Source organism: Mus caroli, chromosome 13 (assembly GCF_900094665.2).
Source record: "Mus caroli chromosome 13, CAROLI_EIJ_v1.1, whole genome shotgun sequence".
Lineage (NCBI taxonomy): Eukaryota > Metazoa > Chordata > Mammalia > Rodentia > Muridae > Mus > Mus caroli.
In genome coordinates, this window is record NC_034582.1 from 60,169,351 (window position 1) to 60,194,122 (window position 24,772).

At 37.7% G+C, this 24,772-nt stretch overlaps 1 protein-coding gene across 1 annotated transcript in view; it reads right to left on the reverse strand.

Annotated features, from left to right (window-relative positions):
* The window catches only part of Cntnap3c (contactin associated protein like 3C), a 98,563-nt gene that overhangs the window by 56,307 nt on the left and 17,484 nt on the right, over positions 1–24,772 (reverse strand). The window contains exon 3 of the mRNA XM_029468231.1: positions 5,219–5,412. Within this exon, the coding sequence (XP_029324091.1) occupies positions 5,219–5,412 (194 nt within the window). The remainder of the gene's footprint in view (positions 1–5,218; positions 5,413–24,772) is intronic.

Sequence of the window (24,772 nt, forward strand, 5' to 3'; positions counted from 1 at the left end):
CAACCCTATAGGTGGAACAACAATATGAACTAACCAGTACCCCCAGAGCTCGTGTCTCTAGCTGCATATGTAGCAGAAGATGGCCTAGTTGGCCATCTTTGGGAAGAGAGGCCCCTTGGTCTTGCAAACTTTATATGCCCCAGTACAGGGGAAGACCAGGGCCAAGAAGTGGGAGTGGTTGGGTAGGAGGGGGTGGGGCAGAGTATGGGGGACTTTTGGGATAGCATTTGAAATGTAAATGAAGAAAGTTCCTAATAAAAAATTGGAAAAAGAAAAAAAAAAACCTTCCCTTTATATTTCTTTGACATTTGGTTGTTAAGGCTTGAATTAATTTTTCAAGTGGGTTGATTTCAAGAAAGATAATTGATAGGATTTCAGACTTCTTAAATTTACCATCTTATTTTATGCAGTCACACATATGCCCAGGCAATGAAAACACAACTCAATTAATATGAGTACATGCTGCGGGCCTAGATTGGGCAGATCTACTACTACACTACCGTCTTCCACATCTATGAGACTCCTTATAACTTGCGGTTTCTCCAGGATATGTGCTTCTGCTCTGCTTTTATTCTTCTTACTCCTCCTCTGTGTCGTCTCCATTTTCTCCTTCTCCTTCCCCACTTTCTGCTCCACCTTCCCTATATCTACTCAGTCATCAGCTCTCCTTTATTTTACAAATTAAGGTGGGAAGCAGGTTTACAGTAAATTATCTGAGTGCTGACTCATTCCTTGTTCACAACCTCTAGCAGGAGAAAAGAATTAACATCAAATATAATTAGCCCCAGGGCTATCCACAACCCTGGGCTTGGTGGGGATGTGATGAAAGGCTGTCAAATCCACAAGGCCTTTGGAGATGTGTCTGGCAGGATCTGCTGAAGGGTGGCAAGTTGAGAGGATATCCTGACAGTAGAATGTCAGTAGAAAGGAATGGATATTGACTATTCTAAGGGTTTGAGCACAAGTGGCTTGTGCATGCTGGGATATTTACTGAGAGAAACCTGGGGCCGGGGCGTGGTGGCACACGCCTTTAATCCCAGCACTCGGGAGGCAGAGGCAGGCGGATTTCCTGAGTTCGAGGCCAGCATGGTCTACAAAGTGAGTTCCAGGACAGCCAGGGCTGTACAGAGAAACCCTGTCTTGAAAAACAAACAAACAAACAAAAAAAAGAAACCTGGGAATGACAGGCTTGGTATGGTGAAGGTGTGGAAAGAAATAATTTACTATCATGCTAATTGTTTTGTCTAATTAACATTCAAACAGAAGTGGAGTAGAGAAACCACTCGAATCTGTGTCAGGACTCAATAATTGCCCCAATATGTCCAATTACAGCCTGTAGCAAGTTTCAAAATGAAAGAAAAGGTTATCTATTTCCTTATAGGATTTTAAAAAGTGTTCACAGAACAAGTGAACATACATATAAGGGAAGAGAGCCTGTCAACATGTCAATATTTCTAACCTGGCACTTTGGTTTGTAGGATGTTATTGAACACAGTCATCATGATCCTAAGATATGTCACTAGCCTTGGTAGCCTGGGGCTTTAAACACTTTTTCCTCCTTGATCCTGAACGTTTGTTTTCACTAGGCTTGTATTACTACTGAAAAAATATCATTTGCGATGGTTACTATTGACTGTTAATTTGACATATCTAGAAACACCCAGGAAACAAGCCTCTGGGCACACCTGTGAGGGATTATCTAGATTAAATCAAATAAATAGGATTGAAGGTTGCAGATAAGGAACTGCAAATTTTTAGTAACTGAAAATATTACTGTGGCTAATGGTTGGTTGATCATTAAAATAAAATAAAATTCACTAAAAATAGAATAAGGAAACCCAAGAAACTTATAAGGCTATATAAGAAAATTTTAATGTGTCTTTAACATATGAGTGAAAACTTGGGTTCTTAGAAGAGACAATTACATCCTAAGGAAGAAAGTTAATATAACAATTTAAGGCAAGTGATATAGCCGTAGTCTGAGTTTATATCAGGAAATAAGGTAATTGTTTTTAAAAAGATGATTTTTACATGAGCAGTGTCAACATTTTAGGTATCAAAATAATCTTTTCAAGTAAACTTATTTTTAGTTTTATCTACTAATAATTAAAATGAATGGCCAGATAGAAGAAATTTCTATAAGTGAAAGACCCACAACATGAGGACTCCCCCACATTCTGACTCAGGAGAGGCGACATCCCAAATCACTCATGAGAAATGGTCTTGCTGCAAACTGCAAGAGGACTTTTAATTCAAGAGCGCTCTCGGCCCACAGTCATACACCACGTAGGGGTAGAGGACCATGGCGCCCCGAGTAGCTGGGTAAGAGGGTATTTAAAGGAAGAAACCACAACTCAAGGAAGTGGGGAGGGCGTTGTTGGAAAATACCAAAAATACCAGTTAAGAGTCACAAGGAAGTGCAAAGTCACAGTAGTCACAAGGAATACCAGGTAATTGTGTGGGGGTTATTTCTCAAGACAGTTTCTAAGAGCCCCTACAACAATAGCACATTTGCATAACGGGTTCCAGCAATGGTCAGGGTGGGTCAGGGTGACTTTCTTTGAATGAACACTCCTTGAACCCAGGAAGTGGGTGGGTGGAGGAATGTCACTATCTGTTTTATGATTAGCATACCTTGGAGCATTGAGTCATAGAGGTCACATTCTGAAGCCTGGGCCTAAAAGCCTAGAATTTTGCTTTTACGTTATATTTTTTCATAAGCAATTTATTATTTACACATCAATAAGAAAACTAGAGAGGTGCCAAAACCATCTCTTCTCATTTTGAGAAAAGGAAGCACTGATAAGTAGAGGGACATAGTGCATCAATATTGCTGATCTATAACTCTCATAGACACATGGAGAATATCGCTGAACTACTTTACTTGTTAGCTCTTTGCTATCTCAGATGCTCCTTCAGACCCAATTCCCTTGTTTACAGGGTACTCCCCTTATGTATCTTTATGCCATTTTCTTTCTGTGTGTCCAAATATACTCATATGGTGAAGACACCATTAACAGTGGATTAGAGCCAAACCTACTGACCCCATTTTAAGTGGTCACCTACCTAAAGCCCCAATTCCCCAATAAAAAGTCACAAATATGAGGTACTGCAAGTTATGAATTCAGCATATCTGGTTTGCTGAATAGGATTGCTATTCTACCCATGGTGAAGATGCATGGATGAGAGACACTGCCAAGACACCCAGTAAATGCTCACACAGGGATGGTGCATCAGAAGTGTGGGTCATCACTCAAATAATGAGAGGCACACTCTTACAGGGGATGAGACTGAGTTATACCTGCTGTTTCTACAAGAACCTTACCCTTTTCATCATTTCCTCACGGGCATATTACCTTCTAGAGTCAAAGGATAAAAAGCAAATGATGTGGTCAATGGGAAGCAAAGTAGATTGCTTCCTGTTGAACTGTGGAACTGAACAACAAAATCATTCATGATTTTACTGTCACTCATATTTTCTTTGATATTGAAGAAAAAATTCAAATTACAAATGCTATGCAGAGCTTATAAGATCCATCTGTTTCAGCATTACACTTACGAAGAAATTGTTCCCAAATTTCTTTTCTTCTTTTCTTTTTTTAATGTTTTTCTCTTCTTTTTCCTTTTTTATTGGATAGTTTCCTTATTTACATTTCAAATGTTTTCCCCTTTCCAGGTCTCCCCTTCAGGACCCCCCTATCCCATCCCCTTCCCCCCCCCCCCCACCCCCCGCCTCAAGTTCAGAATACCCAAGATTCAATTCACAGACCATATGAAGCCTAAGAAGAAGGAAGACCAACATGTGAATGCTTCAGTGCGTCTTAGAAGGGTGAACAAATTACTCACAGGAAGAAATATAGAGACAAAGTGTGGAGCAGAGACTGAAGGAAAAGCCATCCAGAGACTGCCCCACCTGGGGATCCATGCCATATGCAGCCAGACTTATTGTGGATGCCAGGAAGTGTTTGCTTCCTGATATGGAAGCCTGATATGGCTGTCCCCTTCAGAGGCTCTGCCAGAGCCTGACAAATACAGAGGCCGATGCTTGCAGCCAACCATTGTTCCCAGCATTTTCAATGTCATCAATCAGTGTAAAGACTGAAAACACTTTTGAATATTTCCAAACACAATTTAGTATATATATCGTTAAAAACTAAACGCATTTACAGTATTCAGAAACTTTTAAAAAGTGAGTCCTTAAAGAGACTCGAGCATAGAATCAAAAGCAGAACTAAAGTCATTGCTGTGCATATTCTAGCTGATCCAGCTGAGATCAGTAGATCATAGATCATAGTAGATCCTAGAGTTTCAATGCGACGTGAAAGCTAGTAAAGAACACATTGTCCTCCAAGTTCAAAGCATATTTCCTGAACTTGTCAAACATAAATTCTAAATTTTATTCATTTATTAAATTTAAATTTTCAGTGTCTTTAGAAAAATGAGATTAAGTGATAAGCTAGAAAAGAATTCATTCAGGACACTAAAGCAAAGTAACACAGAGCCACTGATGGTTTTGTTAACAAAAGAAAAGGAGCTATGAATTTTATATTATTCCTAAACTTCCATCCATCTTGTATGTCTATATCTTCTGCTTTTGAACTCTTACCCCAAAAATATCTTTCCTCAGATTAATATTATAATTTAGTTAATACAGAGTTCATACATGGGCCAAAATATCATACTTTTCCCTATGAATATGTGCAATGATTACATACTAGCTGAAAATGAAAGAACCTAGTGGGGAAACCCCCACTCAACTCCCGATTCCCCGTGCACCCAAGAATCACGAATAGAACACAACACCTTGATGTAACAACACGAGGTATTTTAATGGCGGAGCTCCGGGTTGAAACGTATCTCACACAGGAGCCAGTGGATTCGACCATGAGGCTTGGAAGCTAGGGGTTTTTATAGAAAAGGAGTGGGGCTGGGGGAGGAATTGGTGCGGTTTCACATGATTGGTCCATTTAAACATCAGCAGCCTGTTAACATTTAACTTAGGTCAGAGGGGTGGGAGATAGGGAGGCAACGGGCCTGCCCGGGCATGTCCTGGCCTGTTCTGCTATGTTCTCAGCCCCAGGTTTCAAAGCTCACAAACAACTCTTTGGGCTATTTGACATAAATTACATGAATCACAGGTCTCAAGTTTTATTTCCTTTCGAAAACACTGCTTAGCTGATAGTGTGCAACAACATATAGCTATTATTATCAAACATACCGAGATGCTTTCTTCTTGATGATACTGTTTCCAGTTCCTTCCACCATCACTGAACATCAGGAGGTAACTGGTCACCCAGTCAGAACTCCCGTATCCACCCTGGGTGGCCACAGCAGTGACCTCCATTCGTTCTCCAAGGTCAATCTGCAGCCACTGATATTTATTTGATACAAGCGGTGTCCATCCACCAGCTCCTTTTTGGAACAAAAAAAAAGTAGAAAAAATATAAGATGAGGAAATTCCTAAAGATATATATGTGTGTGTGTGTGTGTATGATGGGGGATTGAAACTTATAAAATGTAAATATATAGTAAATTTAAGATGCTTATAGATTCTCATTAAAACAAGAGTCAGAAGAATTATAAGCAAATAAATGGGCTTTGCATTGTTTTTATAGTTGCCTAGGTGACATATGACACCCAGTGGTACAGCTCTTCCCAGAGTTACCCTTTGCCAAGACAAGATACTAAAAAGCTACAACAGGAAATACGGTGTTGAGTATGATATAAACAAAAGTACTTATACATTTATTCAGAGAGACATTTGGGAGAAGCATTCAAGAGGACGGGATGGGTGGTTTTTCCTGTGAGAAACCACAAGTCACCTTTCTAGTACTGCAAACAGTTAAAATGAGAAAGAGAGGTAGTAAGACTTTTAGCATCCATTCTGACCCATACACTTCTGAGTGAGATTGTACTGAGAAGTCATTGACTTCTCCCACATTTTGTGCCTTTTGATGAACAGCACAGGCTAATTTTTAAGAGCTCTTATTTTCCTAAAGACACATCTGGGGACTGTGACAGGGACGCCAAGCTCTGCCAGTGTTTTATTCTTACATGATCACATTTTGCCTGCTGTTTTTCCCCAACTTTTAAACTTCAGTGCTCCAAGGAAACAGTTGAATTCTTCCATGTGTTTTACAATTTAAAGCAAGGGAAGGAAGAAAAATGGAAACTACAAGTCTTAGATCATGTGCGGAGAATGTTAAATGTTTTTATGCACATATAGGTTCCCCACCAAAAGCATCTAATAGTTTGACCTTATTGTATCTATTTTATTAATGAAAACAAATAACTGACTTGCACACATTTACAAAATATTTTTTCAAAAATCTGCCCATCTTCATGTATTTTTCTTACCCTATACAAGGACATGTTTATGCGATTTATTAACCACTTTATGTTTTTTTATAATATACTACTGGTTGAATTAAGTTTCTATTTTATAATTTTTTCTGGCTCTGTGTTATTGTGCATATGCTTTACGTTAAACTGTCTCATTTTACTATCTGAAAACTGTAAAAGCCACAAACTGAGTTAAAAATCCCACTATAGAAGCTTTAATTTTTTTTTTTTTAAAGCACATATCCTACGGAAGATAGGAGTGTCCCAGAGTATGTGTTGACTTTGTCATGTGGTGCTGTTTATGAAATGTCCTAGTTAGGGCTACTATTGCTGTGATGAAACACCATGACCAAAAGCAAGTTGGGGAGGGAAAGGTTTATTTGGCTTATACTTCCATATCATAGTCCATCACTGAAGGAAATAAGCACAGGAATTCAAATACAGCAAGAACTTAGAGACAGGAGATGATGCAGTAGCCATGGAGGGGTGCCGCTTACTGGCATGCTCTTCATGGCTTGCTCAGCCAAGAATTCAGAATGACCACCCCAGGGATGGCACCACTCACAATGGGCTAAGCCCTCCCACATCTATCACTAATTAATAAAATGCCCCACAGGCCTGCCTGTAGCCCAATCTTCTGGAGACATTTTCTCAATTGAGGCTCCCTCTTCTCTGATGATTTTCCCTTGTGTCAAGTTGACATAAAACTAGCCTGCACAGGAAAGATTAGGAAGTGTGGCCTTGTTGGGGCATGGGTGTCACTAGAGGTGGGCTTTGAGGTTTTAAAAGCTCATTCTAGTCCCAATTAATATTCTCTCTCTCTCTCTCTCTCTCTCTCTCTCTCTCTCTCTCTCTCTCTCTCTCAGATATAAACTCTCAACAACTGCTTCAGAGCCATACTTGCCTACCTGTTACCATGCTCCTGGTATCATGGTCATGGATTCTAACACTGTGGAACAATAAGCACCCAAATTAAATGTTTTTTTAAAAAAATGAACTTCCTTCATTATGGTGTTTTGTCATGGCAATAGAAAAGTAACTAAGTCGAAAGTGGTACCAGGAAGTAGTATATTGCTCTGACAGGACTGATCTTGCTGCTTTTTGGGCAGAGACAATGAAAGACTGGGATTTGGGACTAGAAAATGGTTGAATGCTGTTAGCAGGGTTTAATGGATTTTCCTAGTAGGAGCTTGGAAGACAACTGAGAGTAATATGGACTATGAAGGTCAAGATCAAGAAATTTTCAGGGGGGAACAATATTGGCAACCAGGCTAGACCATTATTTTTATATTTGGGCAAAGACTATGTGGGTGCTTTTTGACTTTGTCCTAAGAATCTGCTTAGGGCTAAACTGAAAAGTTTGGGGCTAATTTTATTGACAGAGGATATTTCAAGAGATTCTTACATTGACTCTGTTACCTGATTAGTGATCATTCTCATACAAATCTACAATGAAAAAGAACAAGTATGACAAAAAAGAAATATGAAATGTACAGTTTGAAAAGGAAAGGAGAATAAGGAAATGTAATTTCTTGTACTCAAAGAGATGAACTTAAAGAAATGGTTTGGTATTAAATGGAAGAAAAGCAGTAGTACACAAAGGCCAAGAGCCCACTCAGCCAATCCTAAAAAGGCTCAAGGTATTTCCTTCACCCAAAAAGCAACTAAAAGGGAAGCGTTATAAATGTAATTTATAAAATTTTCATCCCAAGCAACCAGAGGAACTTGGCAGCATCAGCCATATGGTGGTATTGCTTTAGAGTTATGACTGGTACAGGAATAAAGGAGTTACGGGATCTTTCGGTTAAGAAAAGATGCTGAAGCCAGGTGTGTGGCAGGGGAGTGCATATATGGAGGCTAGGAGACACTGTTGTGTGAAGCTGTGAGTGAAGCCTGAATTTTATTGGAAACCCCTAGATGTTGAAGATGCCAGAGCCATAGGATACATGACAAGGAAAGATGCAGACATGGAATGTAAGAGAGACAGATGTGTTTCGTTCAGCAAAGCTAGAAGAATGAAATAATCTAAGCCTCATGGCTTCAGAAATGGAGCTACAGGATTTTCAGTTTGGTTTATGTGAGATCAGTACTTCCTTATGGCTCTCAGCATTTCTCACTTTGGGGATGGTGAGGTATATTCTGCTTCATTGTCTGTTGGAAGCACATAATTTCCATTTGCAGTTTTCAGGGGGTCACATTGGGAACTTGACTATAAAAGTGATTAATTGTTGTAAAGCAGCCAAACATTCTTTGCCAAAATATCACAAGAATGAGCTAGCCCTGTTGCCAATATTGCTCCCTCTGAAAATTTATTGAGCTGGGCTTTCATAATTCATAATATACCAGCACTGCTACCTACCAGCATCGACTAGAACAGTGTATTAAACTCTGCATACAACATTCAACCATTTTCTAGTCCAAAGTCCAAAAGTCTTTCTCATTCCTCCAAAAAGAATTTTTGAAATGTATAAACCAGGAGGGTTAGAGACAGGAACATGTACACTGTGAAGAGAAAGTTGTCAATGCAATGGCCAGGACTGCCTCCATTACTGAACATTTTTGTGTAGGGAGGAATGAAATCACATCATCTTTAGAAGAAAGAAGACAGCTATAAAAGAATGTGGTGGCAGTCCTGAAAACAGAGTATGAGGAGATTGTTGTATGACATCAATTCACAAGTGTAATGGACAGTTAAGGACATAAAGGCAGAATGGGTCATCTGAAGCTCTTTTTAGATTTCATTGCTAAATAAAACATAATTTTGCTATGAAAGTGTATGACTTAAAGTGAAATACAATCCAGGAATTCCAATTGATGGAAGTTTATCTCCACTCTCAAATTTAAATGTTCAAAGACATGCTATTCATATTAGAAATAAGTTAAGAGCAATCTAAGCAGATAAACACAGGCTGATTTAGATGTATCTGAGACACACCTAGAACAAATGAATTTCTTGTTCAGTTCCATTCTATTCTTTTTCATATTGCTTATTCTACTTACCAGCTTGGATGACTCCTTTTATTAAGAAAGTGATGAAATGCTTACCCTTCTATTATTTAATGCTATTATAGCTGGAAACGCAGGGGTGAAATACTTAGAAATAACAATTTCAGTGAATCATAAATTAACCATTTGAATGTATGAACTGTTAGAGCGACTGAAAGCCTTCAGTCAATCTTCCTTCAAAATATTTACATTTCTGTTAAGTATATAACATAGTTAAACAATCATTTGTTAAATTGCAGTGAAAGCCTTATATGAAGAGAGTGTGGGAAATGCTGTGGTGGGCAGAATGATAGGAGCTTCTAATAGTTAATGAATGCTCATATGCTTAAAAAACATTTAAGGATCATTTTTCAATTTTAACCTATGATGCTAAATTTCTACTAGGAGTTATAATTTCTTTTTAAACATTATCTCTCTCATCATAGACACACATGCACATTATGTGTATATATATATATATATATATATACACATATCTGCATGTATGTATACATGTGGGAATGTGCATTGGAGTACAGAAGTCTAGAGAGCCTCAAGGCATCAAACTCCCTGGAACTGTAAGCTATCTGTATGGATGCTGGGAACTGAATTTGGGTCCTCTGCCAAAGTAGTATGTGCTCTTAACCACCGAGCCTTCTCTACAGCTGTGCAGCTATAATTTCTAACATATGAAATAATTTTTATATCCAATGGCCCTTATAAATATTCAGAACCATGTTTTTAAATTATCACAGCATTAGGCCACTATTTTTCTGCTTCATGGTAAAAAATAATTTGTCAAAGTTTTAAGGAAGCAAGATTAAGTGCCTGGATGTTTCAGATGTGGAAGGAATAATACCCAGTGTGTCTTCACTTGATTTGTGTTTGAAAATGTGTGCATTTCTGAATTGTCCTTTTTAGAAGAGATTAATTCCCGTACAGCAATACTGACTTCCATTCTAAACTGTCTACCTGACTCTGGCTAGACTCTTCCTATCGAAATTCATGACTGTTGGCACATAGAGCTTTCCTGAGTAGTTAATAAAGTATTACTTCTGGCTACAAATGAGAGATAATGGAAGCACTTACTGGAAACAGAAAGGGAGTACAAAATATGTACATGCATCAGCCCAGCCAATGTCAAATTGCTTCTGGTAAGAGTGTCCATCTCATTTCAACTCCTTTCTTCCATTTCACATGAACAGAGGAAAGTACATGTGAACAGAAGTGGAAACAGTCTCGTGTAAAATGCTACTGGGATAATCAACATATGTTCATAATCAAATGTATAATAAAATAATTTTCATAAAAGAATCATTAAACACTAACGTGTCATAATAATTTCAACTCTATGTTGCTTTGAAAGTCCTAGAACTCACTATGCAGAGTAGGCTACCCTCAAACTCATAGATATTGGCTTGTCTCTGCCTCCTGAGTGCTGGTACTAAAGGCCTTCACCACCACACCTAACCATTTTAACTTTTTGTTTCTTTGTTTGTTTGTTTTGAGACATTGTTTCTCTATGTAGCCCTGGCTGTCATGAAACTCACTCTGTAGACCAGGCTCGCCTCGAATTCAGAAATCTGCCTGCCTCTGCCTCACAAGTGCTGGGATTAAAGACGTACTCCACCACTGCCAGGTGTCCATTTTAACTTTTTAAACTTACATTTGTGATCTTGTGTGTGTGTGTGTGTGTGTGTGTGTGTGTGTGTGAATGCAAACACATGTGTATGCATGCCACAGTATGAAAATTGTCCTCTGGCCTCTACTTGCACAGTATTCTCTCCTTTTCACTTGGGAACTGAACTCTGGCTGGCAGACATGGTAGGAAATGTCTTTACCCTATTGAGCCACCTCACTAGCTCCAGAGTCTACAGTTTTGCTTTTTAAGTGTTTATTTAAGTAACTTTGAATCATATAGTTTTTCTAAGGAAACTAGAAGAATGAAAAGTAAAAGCCAATTCTCTCTCTCTCTCTCTCTCTCTCTCTCTCTCTCTCTCTCTCTCTCTCTCTCCCCCTCCCTATTTTATTCCTTTTTGTATTTTGGAATATAGCACATTTTAGAACCTTTGGATTTGCAAAACACTTATTAATTTGCATTTCTAGGAACTATCAAAGTAAACTTGATAATCAAAAATGTAGGTTTAATGGTGAAGCTTGAATTACAAGGAATGTATATGGTGCCAATTTTTCTGCAGCTGGATGGCAACATATATATTATATGTGTAGCTATTTGTGTACAATTATTTTATATAGGTTCTTTAAAATCATAAGCACAAAATTAATTGTGACTAACTTTTCATCCTTGTTCTTTAGAAAGCAGAGGAAGACAAGCTAGACAAAATAGCAATATTGACATACTCACATGCCAGTCAGGAACCTTGAGAGTTCAACTGTTGTTCCCATAAATTAAGAGACTATCAAAGTAATATGTCTGACTTCTAAGGCCTTCAAGAGCCACAATTTCTTAGTTTGCTGTGTTATTCTTATCATTTCTGTACAGCGTTCATCATTCATCAGACTCAGGGAGGACTCTGACTAAAAGGCTGAGAAGAATTTTAGGTGGGTCAGACGTGAGGCCAGAACTCTATCTTGTAGGCCTTATGCTTAGATATCAGGTCATCTGTGCTGCGCTTAACTCTCTTCTACTTATCTAATTCTCCTCATACCTCATCAACCTTTGCTCTCTTCCTGTTATATCCTCTTTTTAAAAGTGTATTTCACATTATCTTATCTAATTTCTTTAAGTGTCCGAACAATGTATGAGTTCATTTTATATATAATAATACCTTAAACCACAAACTTCTTGCTCTTCCTTAGAAAAAGTTACAGATGAATTCATCTAAATTAATTATAGAATATCTGCCTACAGCTTTTTCATACTAAGGAAGAGGAAGTAATGAGATGAGACACCTGGAATTCTTTATGGAAGCTCTGGCACATAGCATTGTTAATTCTAAATACAAATGTGAAAACTAAATAACTTTAAGCATAATAGAAATATATAAAATGGGCTGGGGAGATGGCTCAATCAGTAAAGTGCTTATTGTATAAACAAGAAAAACTGAATTCCTATCCCTAGCTCACATGTGAAAAAGGCAGGCACCAAGCTGTACACTTGAAATTTTAGCAGTAGAGAGGCAGAGAAGGAGCTTGAATACTCAGCCAAATCTATCTGTGACCTCCAGTTCAGTGAGAAGCCTTGCAGAGGCGGGGAGAGAAGACGGGGCCAGGTGTGGTGAGTAACCCGGTTAATCCCTTTGTGCAAGAGGTAAAAGCAGGAGGATCTCTGTGAGTTTGAGGTTAACCTGATCTACATAGCAAATACCAGGCAAGCCAAGACTACATAGTGAGATACTGAAAACATAGTGTTTGTCTGAAAAACAAATCAAGATGGGAAGCAATTGAGAAAACATCTCAGTGCTGATCTCATCATGGAAGCCTATGTGCATGCAGAGAAATCCACACAGACAAAAAATATACATGCATACACACCAGAAATGAGAGAAGAAAATACAACACTTAAAAAGTATCATAATAAAATGGAACACAACCTTAAAAATATTCTTCCTAATTTTCATCTCTTTGATCTCTATGATCAAAGATTTCTGACTTAAGCAGTTTATATGCAAGATCAACATAAATTTCCTAAAAACTATGATATGGAAAGAGTTGCCATACTGATCACTACCACCATCGACACCATTTTATTTTCCACAATCTGAACTGAAGGGAGTTCAAGTCCCCTGGTATATGTGAAACCAAATAAAATTGAGCCTATACAATAGCTATGACCTAACCAGCTATATATTAAAATGTATACAAGGGATATGGAGATAGCTCAGTGGGTAAAACTCCTATTACACAAGCATGCAGACCTTAGTCAAGATCCCCAGTACCCAAGTAAGAAGCTGAGTGTGGTAATGCAGAAAGGAGAATGCTGAGGGCTCACTGGTCATCGACCCTACCTCAAAAGGCAAATTCTAGGCTCATTTAGAGTCTCTGGTCTCTAAGTGTAAGATAGAGAGCAATAAGACATCTACCTCTGGTACTTAGCTTGCATATGCTCACGTGTGGGTAAAGCCCCACCCTACACATGTGTATACACACCTAAGGTGCAGACAGGCATGAATATGTACACACACATAATATTTACATAGACATAAAAGGGAAGATATGTATGCATATATGCAAAATGAATATTCATTATAAAAACAATCCCAATTGTTGTAATTTAAAAGTATTAGGTGTAAAATTATACTTTAATTTTCAGTGAAGCAAATAAAGTTCTCTAGGTTCACAATTACAGAAGCAATTACAAAGACCTATTGATTTGTCTTACAAGAATAACCAGCATGCACAAAAATAGATTTCACTTCTAAAACAAAATTTAACACTGGGATAGTTATTTCACAATAAGGCATAATATGGGAAATATATTCATCTTATTCTTAGGGTTTCTTCCTTTGAGTTTTTTTTTTCAACCAGTATCAGAGTACTGACAGAGTGATGATCAATTTAAATGAGACCACAAGGGGATTCAGTGTACATCACAAGAACACCATGGGTTGCCATAACTTAGTTAAGCTTCTTTAGGACTTTGATATGTCTTTGGTAACACTTGACATTATTAGCTATTGTTTCATGGCTGACTCTGGAGTTTTCTACGATGAAGTCTTAGGTTGAATCCCACATTACTTGGTCTATCCTTGTAAGGTTCTGGGACAGATTTGTAATGTACCTAGTAGATTTTACTCTCACTATTAGCACTCTCAATTAGTTTTGTCCCTGAAGCATTTGCTAAATACTAGCTATTTAGGATCAGACCACACAACGTTTTATTGTTCTAAAATATACACAACATAAGAAATTTAGGCACATAGTTAAATGACATTTAGTACATCGAAGCGCTCAGCCATCACTACCATTTATCTCTAGAGTTTCTTCTGTCTTCTCAAACTTTGTACCCACTGATGAGTAACCCCACCTATGCTAGCTGCTGTCAATCACTCTTGTATTTTCTGTCCTTGGACTCTGACTAACCTGGGCACTTCATATAAATGGAATCAACAGTCGTGTGGTGTTCTCTAGTTTGTTGTTCTTTAGTTCATGCTTTAGTTTAAGGCATGATGCCTTTAAAGTTCTTCTCCATTGTAGCCTGGTTCTAGCATGGTCAGAGCTCCAGATACTCCACGTGTGGATCACATTTTGTTTACCTAGTCTTCCACAGTCAAACATTTAGGTCAGTTCGGCTTGTTTGGCTCTTGCGAATAAAGACTGTTGTTTTGTGTACACCATATCATGTGCTAAGTGAACTACACAACTTAATACACATACAACCTATTTCTCATAACTTAATTGTCTCCCAAAAGATATAATGTACAAATCTTATAATTGTGGAATCAGTCTTGGGAAGATAAAGGAATTTACCCAAAGTCATACAACCAATAAAGAGAGACTGAAACAAAACAAAACAAAAACAGAGCTCTATGATTCAGTTTGTTCTTCCTCATTAGGGGTGAGATTACTCCCTTCCTTCAAGAAATTTGGAATTTGACAAAGAAAAAACCTACAAAATAATGAAGTAAGTCAGAGGGCATGTGGTGTTATGAGAGAGGGTTTTTATTTTTCTTTTTTCTTTTTGTATGGTGGTGAGGGGAATGTTTGTCATACTTAGCTTACATGGATAATTAGTCATCCTTAACTGGCAAATTTGAAACTCAAATATGGATTAGGACCTGTTTTTATACAATTAGAAAGTTAAGAATAATCTTAAAAGGTTTGAGGAAGGGCACAGAGGCAAAGATAAGAAAAGTGAGAGACTTTTTGGGAGCCTCAAACATTTCTATCTGTCTCAAAATAGAAATTTTCTAGGTCATGTTTTGAAGGATGGTGAAATTTTTGTTGATAAGGTTGAGTAGGAAATAGGATGTGTTTCATCAAGGACACGATGTAGGATTTTAAGACCATGAAATGGGAGTTAATCCTCCTGAAGGATTCTAAATTTCTAATGATGCAAGACCAGGTGTATGCAGATAAGACTGATGAAGGCCCAAAGGACTCAAATAGCACAACAGTTGAAGAGTGGTAGAGCCTGGTTGTGGAGGGCCACTCACACAAAAGAGCAGGATGAATAGTCCCTGCTAACATAACTGATTGGTATATGTGTGGGTCAAGGATCTCAGAAATTTGGAAAGGAATTGTCACAATTTTAATCTCAAAAATAAACCAGGGCAGAGGGTATGGCTCACTCAATAAACTGCTTGCCTTGTAAGCACAAGGATCTAGGTCAGGTATGGTGGGTGGTGCATGTTTGTAATCCCAGCACTGGAGCACTGGGAAAGTGAAAGAAAGTAGATCCTTAAGGGGTCACTGGAAAGCCAGTCAGGTCACTTGGAGAGTCACAGACTAATGGGAGACCCTGCCCTCCCACTCAAAAAATAGTGGATGGTGAAGGCTGCCTGAAGAACAATAACACCAGAAGTTGACCTCTTGTCTACACACACACACACACACACACACACACACACACACACAGAGAGAGAGAGAGAGAGAGAGAGAGAGAGAGAGAGAGAGAGAGAGAGAGAGAGAGGCAAGTACATGTATAAATATGCACTAGCATACCAATGTGTCCTAAAGTTTATGAGTGATGTCAATGAGTAACTCACAGTGATGATAGAGAAACTGGTATGTGCAAATTTCCTAAAGCATATTCAGTGACAGAGTAAAGGGTATCAGGCTTAGAGCTATGAAGGAGAAAATAAAGGAGAAAAATCTAATTCATAACCAAAGGCTTCTAGGGAGGGCAATGAGGTTTTGCCAGGTAATTCCAAATATTTTAGAGCTATAAAAATCTCACAGAGTTGTTTTACATTCAACACACAATCAAATACTGAATTGATCCAAATACAATACATAAATTCTGAAGTCTGGTTGCATTTTATCTTAGGAGAATGTGATCAACTGTGTGTGATTCCATATCTCTGATGTCCTTGGATTTCACCTAAGGCGAAATCTCATCCTCACAGAGAATGTGAAACTTTTTGGCACAAGTATTTTGCAGTGAGTTTTCATGTTTTTAAGAAAACAGAAACATCGACCCAATGCCATTCTAAAGTAGAAGATGTAGAAGTGAGCATCCAGACTGTTGAAGACATTGAATATTGACTTTACTATCGAGCATATCAGTTTAAATCTCACAATCACATAGTCAAGAGGGAAAATATTTCATTTTTTATCACCCAGGGAGTTATTAAATGGGAGCTCCAGCTCTGGCTGAGCCTGAAACAGGTCACAAAGATGATTTCCAACCAGCTCAGGATATATGTGGTCAACCTTTCCTGTAGTTGTTCATTATGCTCAATTCTGCTCCAATGAACCCCACCATCATCAGAATATGGTACGGACAGGGGGCAGGCTGCCTCCTCTGTAAGAGACACTTCCATGTGGACACTTACATTTCTGAACTTAAGTGGAGCTTTCAGATAAGTTGACACTGGAAGACCAAGTACAAGGCCAGAGGTCTCAGGGAACTTGTTATTTAAGCATGAAATGTCCCCCATAGGCACATGAGTTTTGATACTTGGTATTCAGTCACTATTAGTGCTTAGGAATGTTGAGGAGCCTTTAAGGTGTGCAATTTTCCTGAAGAAAGCCAGTCACTAAAGGCAGGCCTTGATATTTTATAACATAGACCTACTTCATGGGTGCTTCTGTTTCCTGAGTTTGGATATAAGGTGACTACTGCTTCCCTTTCTTGCCACCATACCTTCATCACCATGATAGACTGTATCCCTTCAAATATTAAACCAAAATAAGCCCTTTCTCCTTTAACTTGCTTCTGGCCAGGTATTTGGTCACAATAATTACATAGACTTGTGCTAAAGTCTAACCCTGTTGAGATTTCTTAGTCTCCGGTCCTTTAGTCTTCTTCACATTAGTATACCAAAATACATGAGATAATTACTAATAATTAAAAGAAAAGAAGTTCTGGCCCACAATTCTGAGAGTTTAAGCCCATAGTCAAGTGACCCCATTGCAGTTGACCTTTGGCAAGGAGCATGTAGCTGAGAAAAGTTTACTTCATGAACCAGGAAGCTGAAGGAAAGAGGAAAAGACCAAGGTCCTACAATCCCCATAGCAACATGCCTTTAGGGACACCTCCCAGATAGGCCTAATGCTCTAATGATTCTACCAGCTCCTTGCAGTACTACCCAAGGTACCAAACTGCTGGGGTGCATTCATGTAAAATAAAGTACAGCAGAAAAATGAGCACATCTTTATGAGCAGTTCACTTGCCCAAAACACAGCAGTGAGGATGGCAAGAAAACCTAACTCATGTTCACCTTGGTTCCTTTTCCATTTTATTTTTTTCCTCCTCAGATCTGGGAGATACTTTTGGTCTGGGAGATACTTTTGGTCTTTCTATTTGAGGATTTTTCTGCTTTTGCTCATATTCCACATAGCAATATCTTTTTTTTTCTGGGTAGAATGACCTGTAACTTTGCTCTTGATTAAGAGCAAAGACAGAATTTCAGGGCACTGGTGAAAAAACTCCAATGAGCTTTGCATCCAGAGTATGTTATCACACACAGATGATCATTATAGAAATTAGGAATGTCTTGAAAGTTCCTTTCTTATTTGTACAGCAAACATTTACATTATGGGCTTTTTCACTAACTCCAAGTACACAGTAATATGAAACAGTATAGATTTTACTTATCAGCTTTTTCCTATAAATTAAACATGTTCATACATACATACATACATGCATGTACACATATGTACATGCATACATACACTTATATACACAAATGTAAACACACATACATAAACACACATAATACATATATATGCATACATAAATATACATACATGCACATATACATACATACATGTACACATAAATAAAACTAACTAAAATGTAGATCAGACATGAGGCTATTAAAGTAACCAAGTAGAACATTAAGGGGATGAAATGAATCAAAATCCATGGAAATGGACCAGAAAAATGTTGTAAATGAACTTTTTAAATAGAAAACTCGGAATTTGGCACCTGGTCAAGAAGGAAGACTGGAGAGAGGCGTGAATTTACTAGAAGTGCCCCTGGTCCAATTACACTTCATTCTCCATGGAGTGTAGATTCTACTGTAACAAACTGATACTTGGATTATAAAATTAAATTACATTTATTTATGCATACATATGTGTGTCTGAGTATCTGGGTGTGTGAGAGCACCCAGGACATGGCTGAACGTGGAGGCCAGAAGATGACTTGTGGAAGTCAGTTTCCTCCTTCCACCATGCATGCCCCTAGGATGGAACTTGGGACTCAAGCCTTGACTGCAGGCACCTTAGCTCACTAAGCCATCTCACTTGTCTGACACTTGGAGTTTAAAAAATTAAACACTGAGCATTTTTCTCTCTTTGTAGTATACATTCATTTCCAACCAAGTAGAAAGTATTTGCCTTACTGACTCTGGCTTCTATCCTACAGATCCCTGTTTACCTCCAAAATACATACAGTTTCTGTATGTGAAAAATTAGCACCCAAAATGCTTTCTATACATATGGGAAAACCAGTAATTATGTTGTTAGTTATTTAATAAAGGTGTAAATATATACATTGTTTGTAGGTTGATCTAATACAGTTCCCCTTTTCTGGATTAATTATTTGTACATATATGAGAATGTACACCTTCATTCCTGGAAGGCTATGTGCTATGTCTGCAGAGCCACACAGAGTATTTCTAGTCCAGAACAACTGCCACAGTCTGAAGTTTTTTGTACTTCAGTTCATCTTACAAACAGTTTCCTGTGTTTCAATCCTTCATCTTCAATACTGGTCATTTTATACAAGTATTTTTAAAAATTCTGATTAAAATACTGGTTTCCATGTTCTAATCACTGACATTTACAATCACACAATAATCTCTCTGTGTTATAGGATAAGTATGGCCTTTAATCTATAAATAGGCTTCATGACTGGTACTATTCTTAATAGTCTTAGATTTCTGATTATATTTTGTATGGGATTATTGTTTGTTTGTTTGTTTGTTTGTTTGTTTAGACAGTTTCTCTGTATAACCTTGGCTGTCCTAGAGCTCACTCTGTAAGTCAGGTTAGCCTTGAACCCAGAGATCTGTCTGCCTCTGCCTCCCAAGTATCAGGAGTAAAGGCATATACCTCTACTTCAGGCTTCTTAAGATTCTCATTTAAGCATCATAATAAGAGCTATATACATGATTTTAGTGTGGTGTGAAATTACATGTTCCAAGGACTTAAGAGATTAAATGGCATGTTTTCTCTCTTTAGATCAGTATGTATTTATGATGTTTTTTCATAAGTGTCCCTCAAAGGCCTGTGTGGTTTTAATTGGTCCTTAGGGTGGTACTGGTGGGAGGCAGTGGAACATTGGAGAGGTTAGGCATTATGGGATGTCATTAGCTCATCACAAGTGTGTTCTGGAAAAGGACTGTGAGATCTAGGTACTTCCTTTCTGATTCTGTTCCCTCGTCATAAGGTGAGTGACTTTGCTCAAACAGGTGTTCCATTAGGATAAGCCACCACAGAGCCAAAGCAGATGTGAGCCAATCAATAATGGCTCTAAAATTCTGAGCGCAGAGAAATCTTTTCTCTTTATAAGTTCCAACATTTTGTTATATTGGCAGAAAGCTCACACCCTTCATGGCCTAGAGGTAGCCAAAGCAGTGTTTTCTAAGAAATCACCATATGCTTCTTTGTGTTAAAACAGTGGCCCCGTGAGATACAAAACACAGGTCCCAACAAGTCCATTAGGAAACCTCAAAGGTATTCTAACTTCAAGTTTCTAACAGAAGTAAAGACGTGCTTTCCCTAAGACTGAATGTTTAAAATGAAATGAAGTTTTAGCCCAGAGGAAGTCTCATTTGAACAGGATCCAAAAGCACAATTCAGGACAGAAGCTGATGGGCTGTTGATGCAACACTTTTCTGCTCTGAGGACATTAAAACGACAACAACAACAACAACAAACAACAACCACTAAACAACCAACCAAACAAAAACACTGTCTTCAAAATAAAAGTAAATAGAAAAACTGCGGGGAGAAAAATTTTTTAGGTATCTTGTATTTTCTTCCCTTAAAATAAATTTAAGTTTACTCTAGCTTATCAATTTTTATAAAAATAACACAGGGCGAGATTGAAAGACTATCCCAAAGAAATTTCTTTTCCCTATCTTGGAAAGGATTAACTTTATGAAAATCAGCATAAGAAGCAGGGGCTCTGAATAATAGTAACGTAAACTTTGGCTGAACTTGTTAATAAAAATACCTCCAGGAGAGGGTCTGAAGAGTACAAATAATAAGTCTCTAGTCAGTGCACAAAACAATACACATAATGGCTATTTCAGCTTAAACACAAAATAAAGTTTACTAGCTGTTGAAACTGCCTAATGTAAGACATAAGTTTTACACAAATTCATTTTACACAGACATAACTCTAGCACACAAGGGCAGACCTGACACAGAAGGTGAAACCAATTCACCTCTGAGATTATCTGAGAACTGGACAAAATATGGACCATTTTATTTTATTTTTTTTAAATTTTTTCAACACCTATTTTAATGATGGTTCTTTTTTTTATTTAAATAGGTTTATTTTATTGGTTTTTTTTTTTTTACATCTTTTCCTCAATTACATTTCCAATGCTATCCCAAAAGTCTCCCATACCCTCCCCCCTACTTCCCTACCCACCAATTCCCATTTTTTTGGCCCTGGCGTTCCCCTGTACTGGGGCATATAAAGTTTGCATGATGGACCATTTTATTAACAAGCATAATGAAACGAGGGATGATGACTTCATAATTAATTATGTCCTGGAAGTCAATTACTGATGATGGAGAAACCATGCCTGGAACTACACGCATTTATCATATAAAGATATTACTTTCCTAAAGCACAGAATATATTCGCTGCAAATATTAAAGATTCCCCTTATTCTAGAAAATCGTTTGAATTATTCTACATTGTATGCTTCAAACCATGTGTTAATTTTCAAAACTTTTCATTATTGTCCTCCAAAGTTACTTTAAAAATGGATATAGGTTAGAGAGATGGCTCAGTAAGATAAAGTATTTGCCATGAAGGCATATAGATTTGAGTTCAGTCACCAGCACTTTACTCAAAAATCTAGGAAATGAAGTCTGTGTCTGTACCTGCAATCCCAGCACTGGTGAAGCAGACACAGGAGGATCCCCGGGCCTCACTGGGCAGCCGGTGTAGCCTACCTGATAAACTCCAGGTTCAGCGAAAGATTCAGTTTCAAAAATGAGGGGAAGAGTGATAGACTAGGACAGGAGATAGCAACCTCTGGCCTCCACACCCATGTTCATGCACACACACATATTACATACATGTACACAACACACAAAAATATAAACAAGGAATAAAGCATATGATGTTGACGTAATTCACTGTTTGGTTTTCATGCCTACATTCTTTTATCTAGTCATCAACACATTTTCTCCAATCCTGATAAAAATCTTCTTATTCTGAGGCTTTGTCCATTTATTTTAGATTTTATTTTTGCAGAAGTATGCCACATAGTTACTTTTACCTTCAAGTCAAGCAGTATGGAAGGTATAGGAATGCAAACCAATTTTGAGCATCTTAAAATTTGTGGCAGTTCAGTATTTCTTCAAATAAGCTGATATATTAAAGGCTCAGAGCTGTAATGTTTCCATGAAATTTCCCTGCAACACAACTGAGATGCTGAGCTGACCAGATATAAATTCTAGAGTAGGACTTTATCTCTTATGTTTGATGCAGTGAATGATATTTCACAAAAGTATAAATGACTTATATTTTCTAGCATTGATAATTTCTTCCCCAAGTTTCCATCATTTTATTTTTTTCTATAATGCTTGAGTTGCAAACAAGACTTCATTTGGGATCTGGTATTTGACTATACAAGGCTTTTTATTGTGACAGAATAGTTGGATGAATGTAAGATAAATTGACAAAGTTCCAAAGCCTAACTAGCTGTCCCCAAACTGTCTATCAAGTTGCTATAGGGCATGTACATCTTCATCATGGATACCTAGGGAATAACTCTGCTCAAGACCAGGAAACTGGAGATTATAACTCACAGATTCTTTGAGAGCTGTGTTTTAGCAGGGAGACCCTGGAGAGAAGATGAGCTAGCTACGTTTTTATCAGATAAAGACAGATACAAAGAAGGCAAGATAGAGATATCTAAGAGTTATGCTACTTTGAATGTCTAGAAAGGAGAAGACATAGCCCTGATTCCAGAAGTACAGGGATAACAATAATTTTCAAATATGGTGATATAAATTAGCAGACAGAGATGCGCCCATCTGGACCTCACTGTGAGGATATCTAGAGTTTCCAGAAGAGTGTCTATGGAACCGTAGTTTAAGATGCCCACTATGGAAAATTTGGGGCTTGTATATTGAGATTTGGTAGGTGAAACGTATTACCTGGTGGGCACCAGGCCATTTGGGACCCACTAAAAACCTATAATCATTTTCAAACCCACTGCTCACAAGCTAGCTTAGCCACATCTGAATAACTAGTTCCTGAACTAAATCACTACTTCATATTGGTCGTAATTCATTAGCCTCTTATGTACTTTTAACCATCATCAGATCATGTTCAAATGTGAACTTCAACTTTATTGCTTCTGGTAAAAGAAAGTGGGTGGGAGAGATACGTCTCCTGTCCAGGTAAGTGGTGGCTTATTGTACCCTACCCTCTGCATACTTGGCACTAGCTTAATTCACAATTCTATCCTTAAATTTCAGAAGATAAAAATTAATAAATGTATAGCTTTTTGGAAAGATTGCATGATTATTTGGTTACTTTAAATAACAGCTTTCTATATTGTGGCATAGTCACCAGCAATTCCACATGCTTCTTCATATAAAAGGATTCTTGCCTATTCAGTTTCAGCTGATATCTCCACAAGTAGAATCAAATAGTCCAATCTTAACAAGTAAGATATTATACCTGTGAAGAGCTATGAACATAGATTGAGGAGCTCTGTAAAGACTGGGAAGGATTACAGGAAAGCCAAGGGGAAAATGTGAACTGATTCTTGGGTATGGACCAAGACATCACCCACTGCTCCTTCTTGGTACTTTCCAACAGGGCAAGATTTTAGTAAAGCTCAACAAATGTTTAGCATCATATGTTGAAATCTTTTTTTAAGCACAAGGGATTTGTCTTCATCTTCTTTTTGTAGTTAGTTGATGTCAACTTTGAGATAACTGTTATAAGAATTAATCATTTAATTCTTAAACAGTTAAAACTGCTTCAGAAATAGAAAACTATTAGATAACAAAATATCTAAAGAAAACTTTGAAATAATTATATATAACACTTTGATCAACAGAAAACAATCATCAAGAAAAATCCATCAGTTTTCTTTTTACCAAGACTTGGCCCTTCCTTGAGTATGGTGACATCACCTGAGCATATCTGAAATGATTGTCAGATACTAGAATAATAAGAACTTAATCAGTTTCCAACAATGAAACAGTCACCAAAAATAACTTTCACCATAATTTTAAAAATGGTCTCTCTTGAGGTTTAAGAAGTACATAGTAGATATTCACTGCATCACTGAGTTCAGCTCCCACCCAGGAGTCATCTTTAAAATATATATAGGCTACATAATATTTTTAATGTCTGTGTGTCTTACTTTGCTCCTACCATTAAAACTAATTCAAGGCAATAGATTCTATGTCTCACAAGGGTTCAATAGTGGAAAATAAAAAACAAGCAAAACCCCAATAGACAGAATATTGCTTTTTAAGTGTATTTGGAATCTTTTAATTTTACTTAAATGGAGCATGAGAGAGAAATGGAAGGGAATGGGAAGCATTTAGTCTCTGGAATCAATATGATGCTACTGTACTTTGAAACACTCATTAAATGTCTTCAAATTTTCTTTGTTCAAGTATACAATTATATATTCAAAAATACTTTTTTTTTGTACAGATATCACCTGCACATGGAGAAACACCTTCAAAAAGGACACTACCACTTCAAGGGGCTGCTAATTGTAGACATGAATGATCATTATTTCCTGCCCTGGAATCCTACCTTCTCCTGTAAATGTCACTCTGGGACCTTTCAAAGTAATGGCACCTATTTTGGTGTTAAGTGTGTACTTTCAGTCTATAACATATTATTACATATTTGATAACAACAAAGCTAAACAAAACTAAAGTGCGAAAGGTCTCAACACAAGCAAATGACCGTTGCAGGGAAACAGATGTTAAGTGCCCTGATTAGAGACATTTGTACCTGCATGCTACACGGAGTTCTGGGTTTGTGATGGGGCCAGCATTTGAAAGGGGCCCAAGTAGCTCTTCACCACTAAGTGGGGAAATGGTCCCATCACTCCAGAGAACTTCAGAAAACGCTACATACACTTACAAG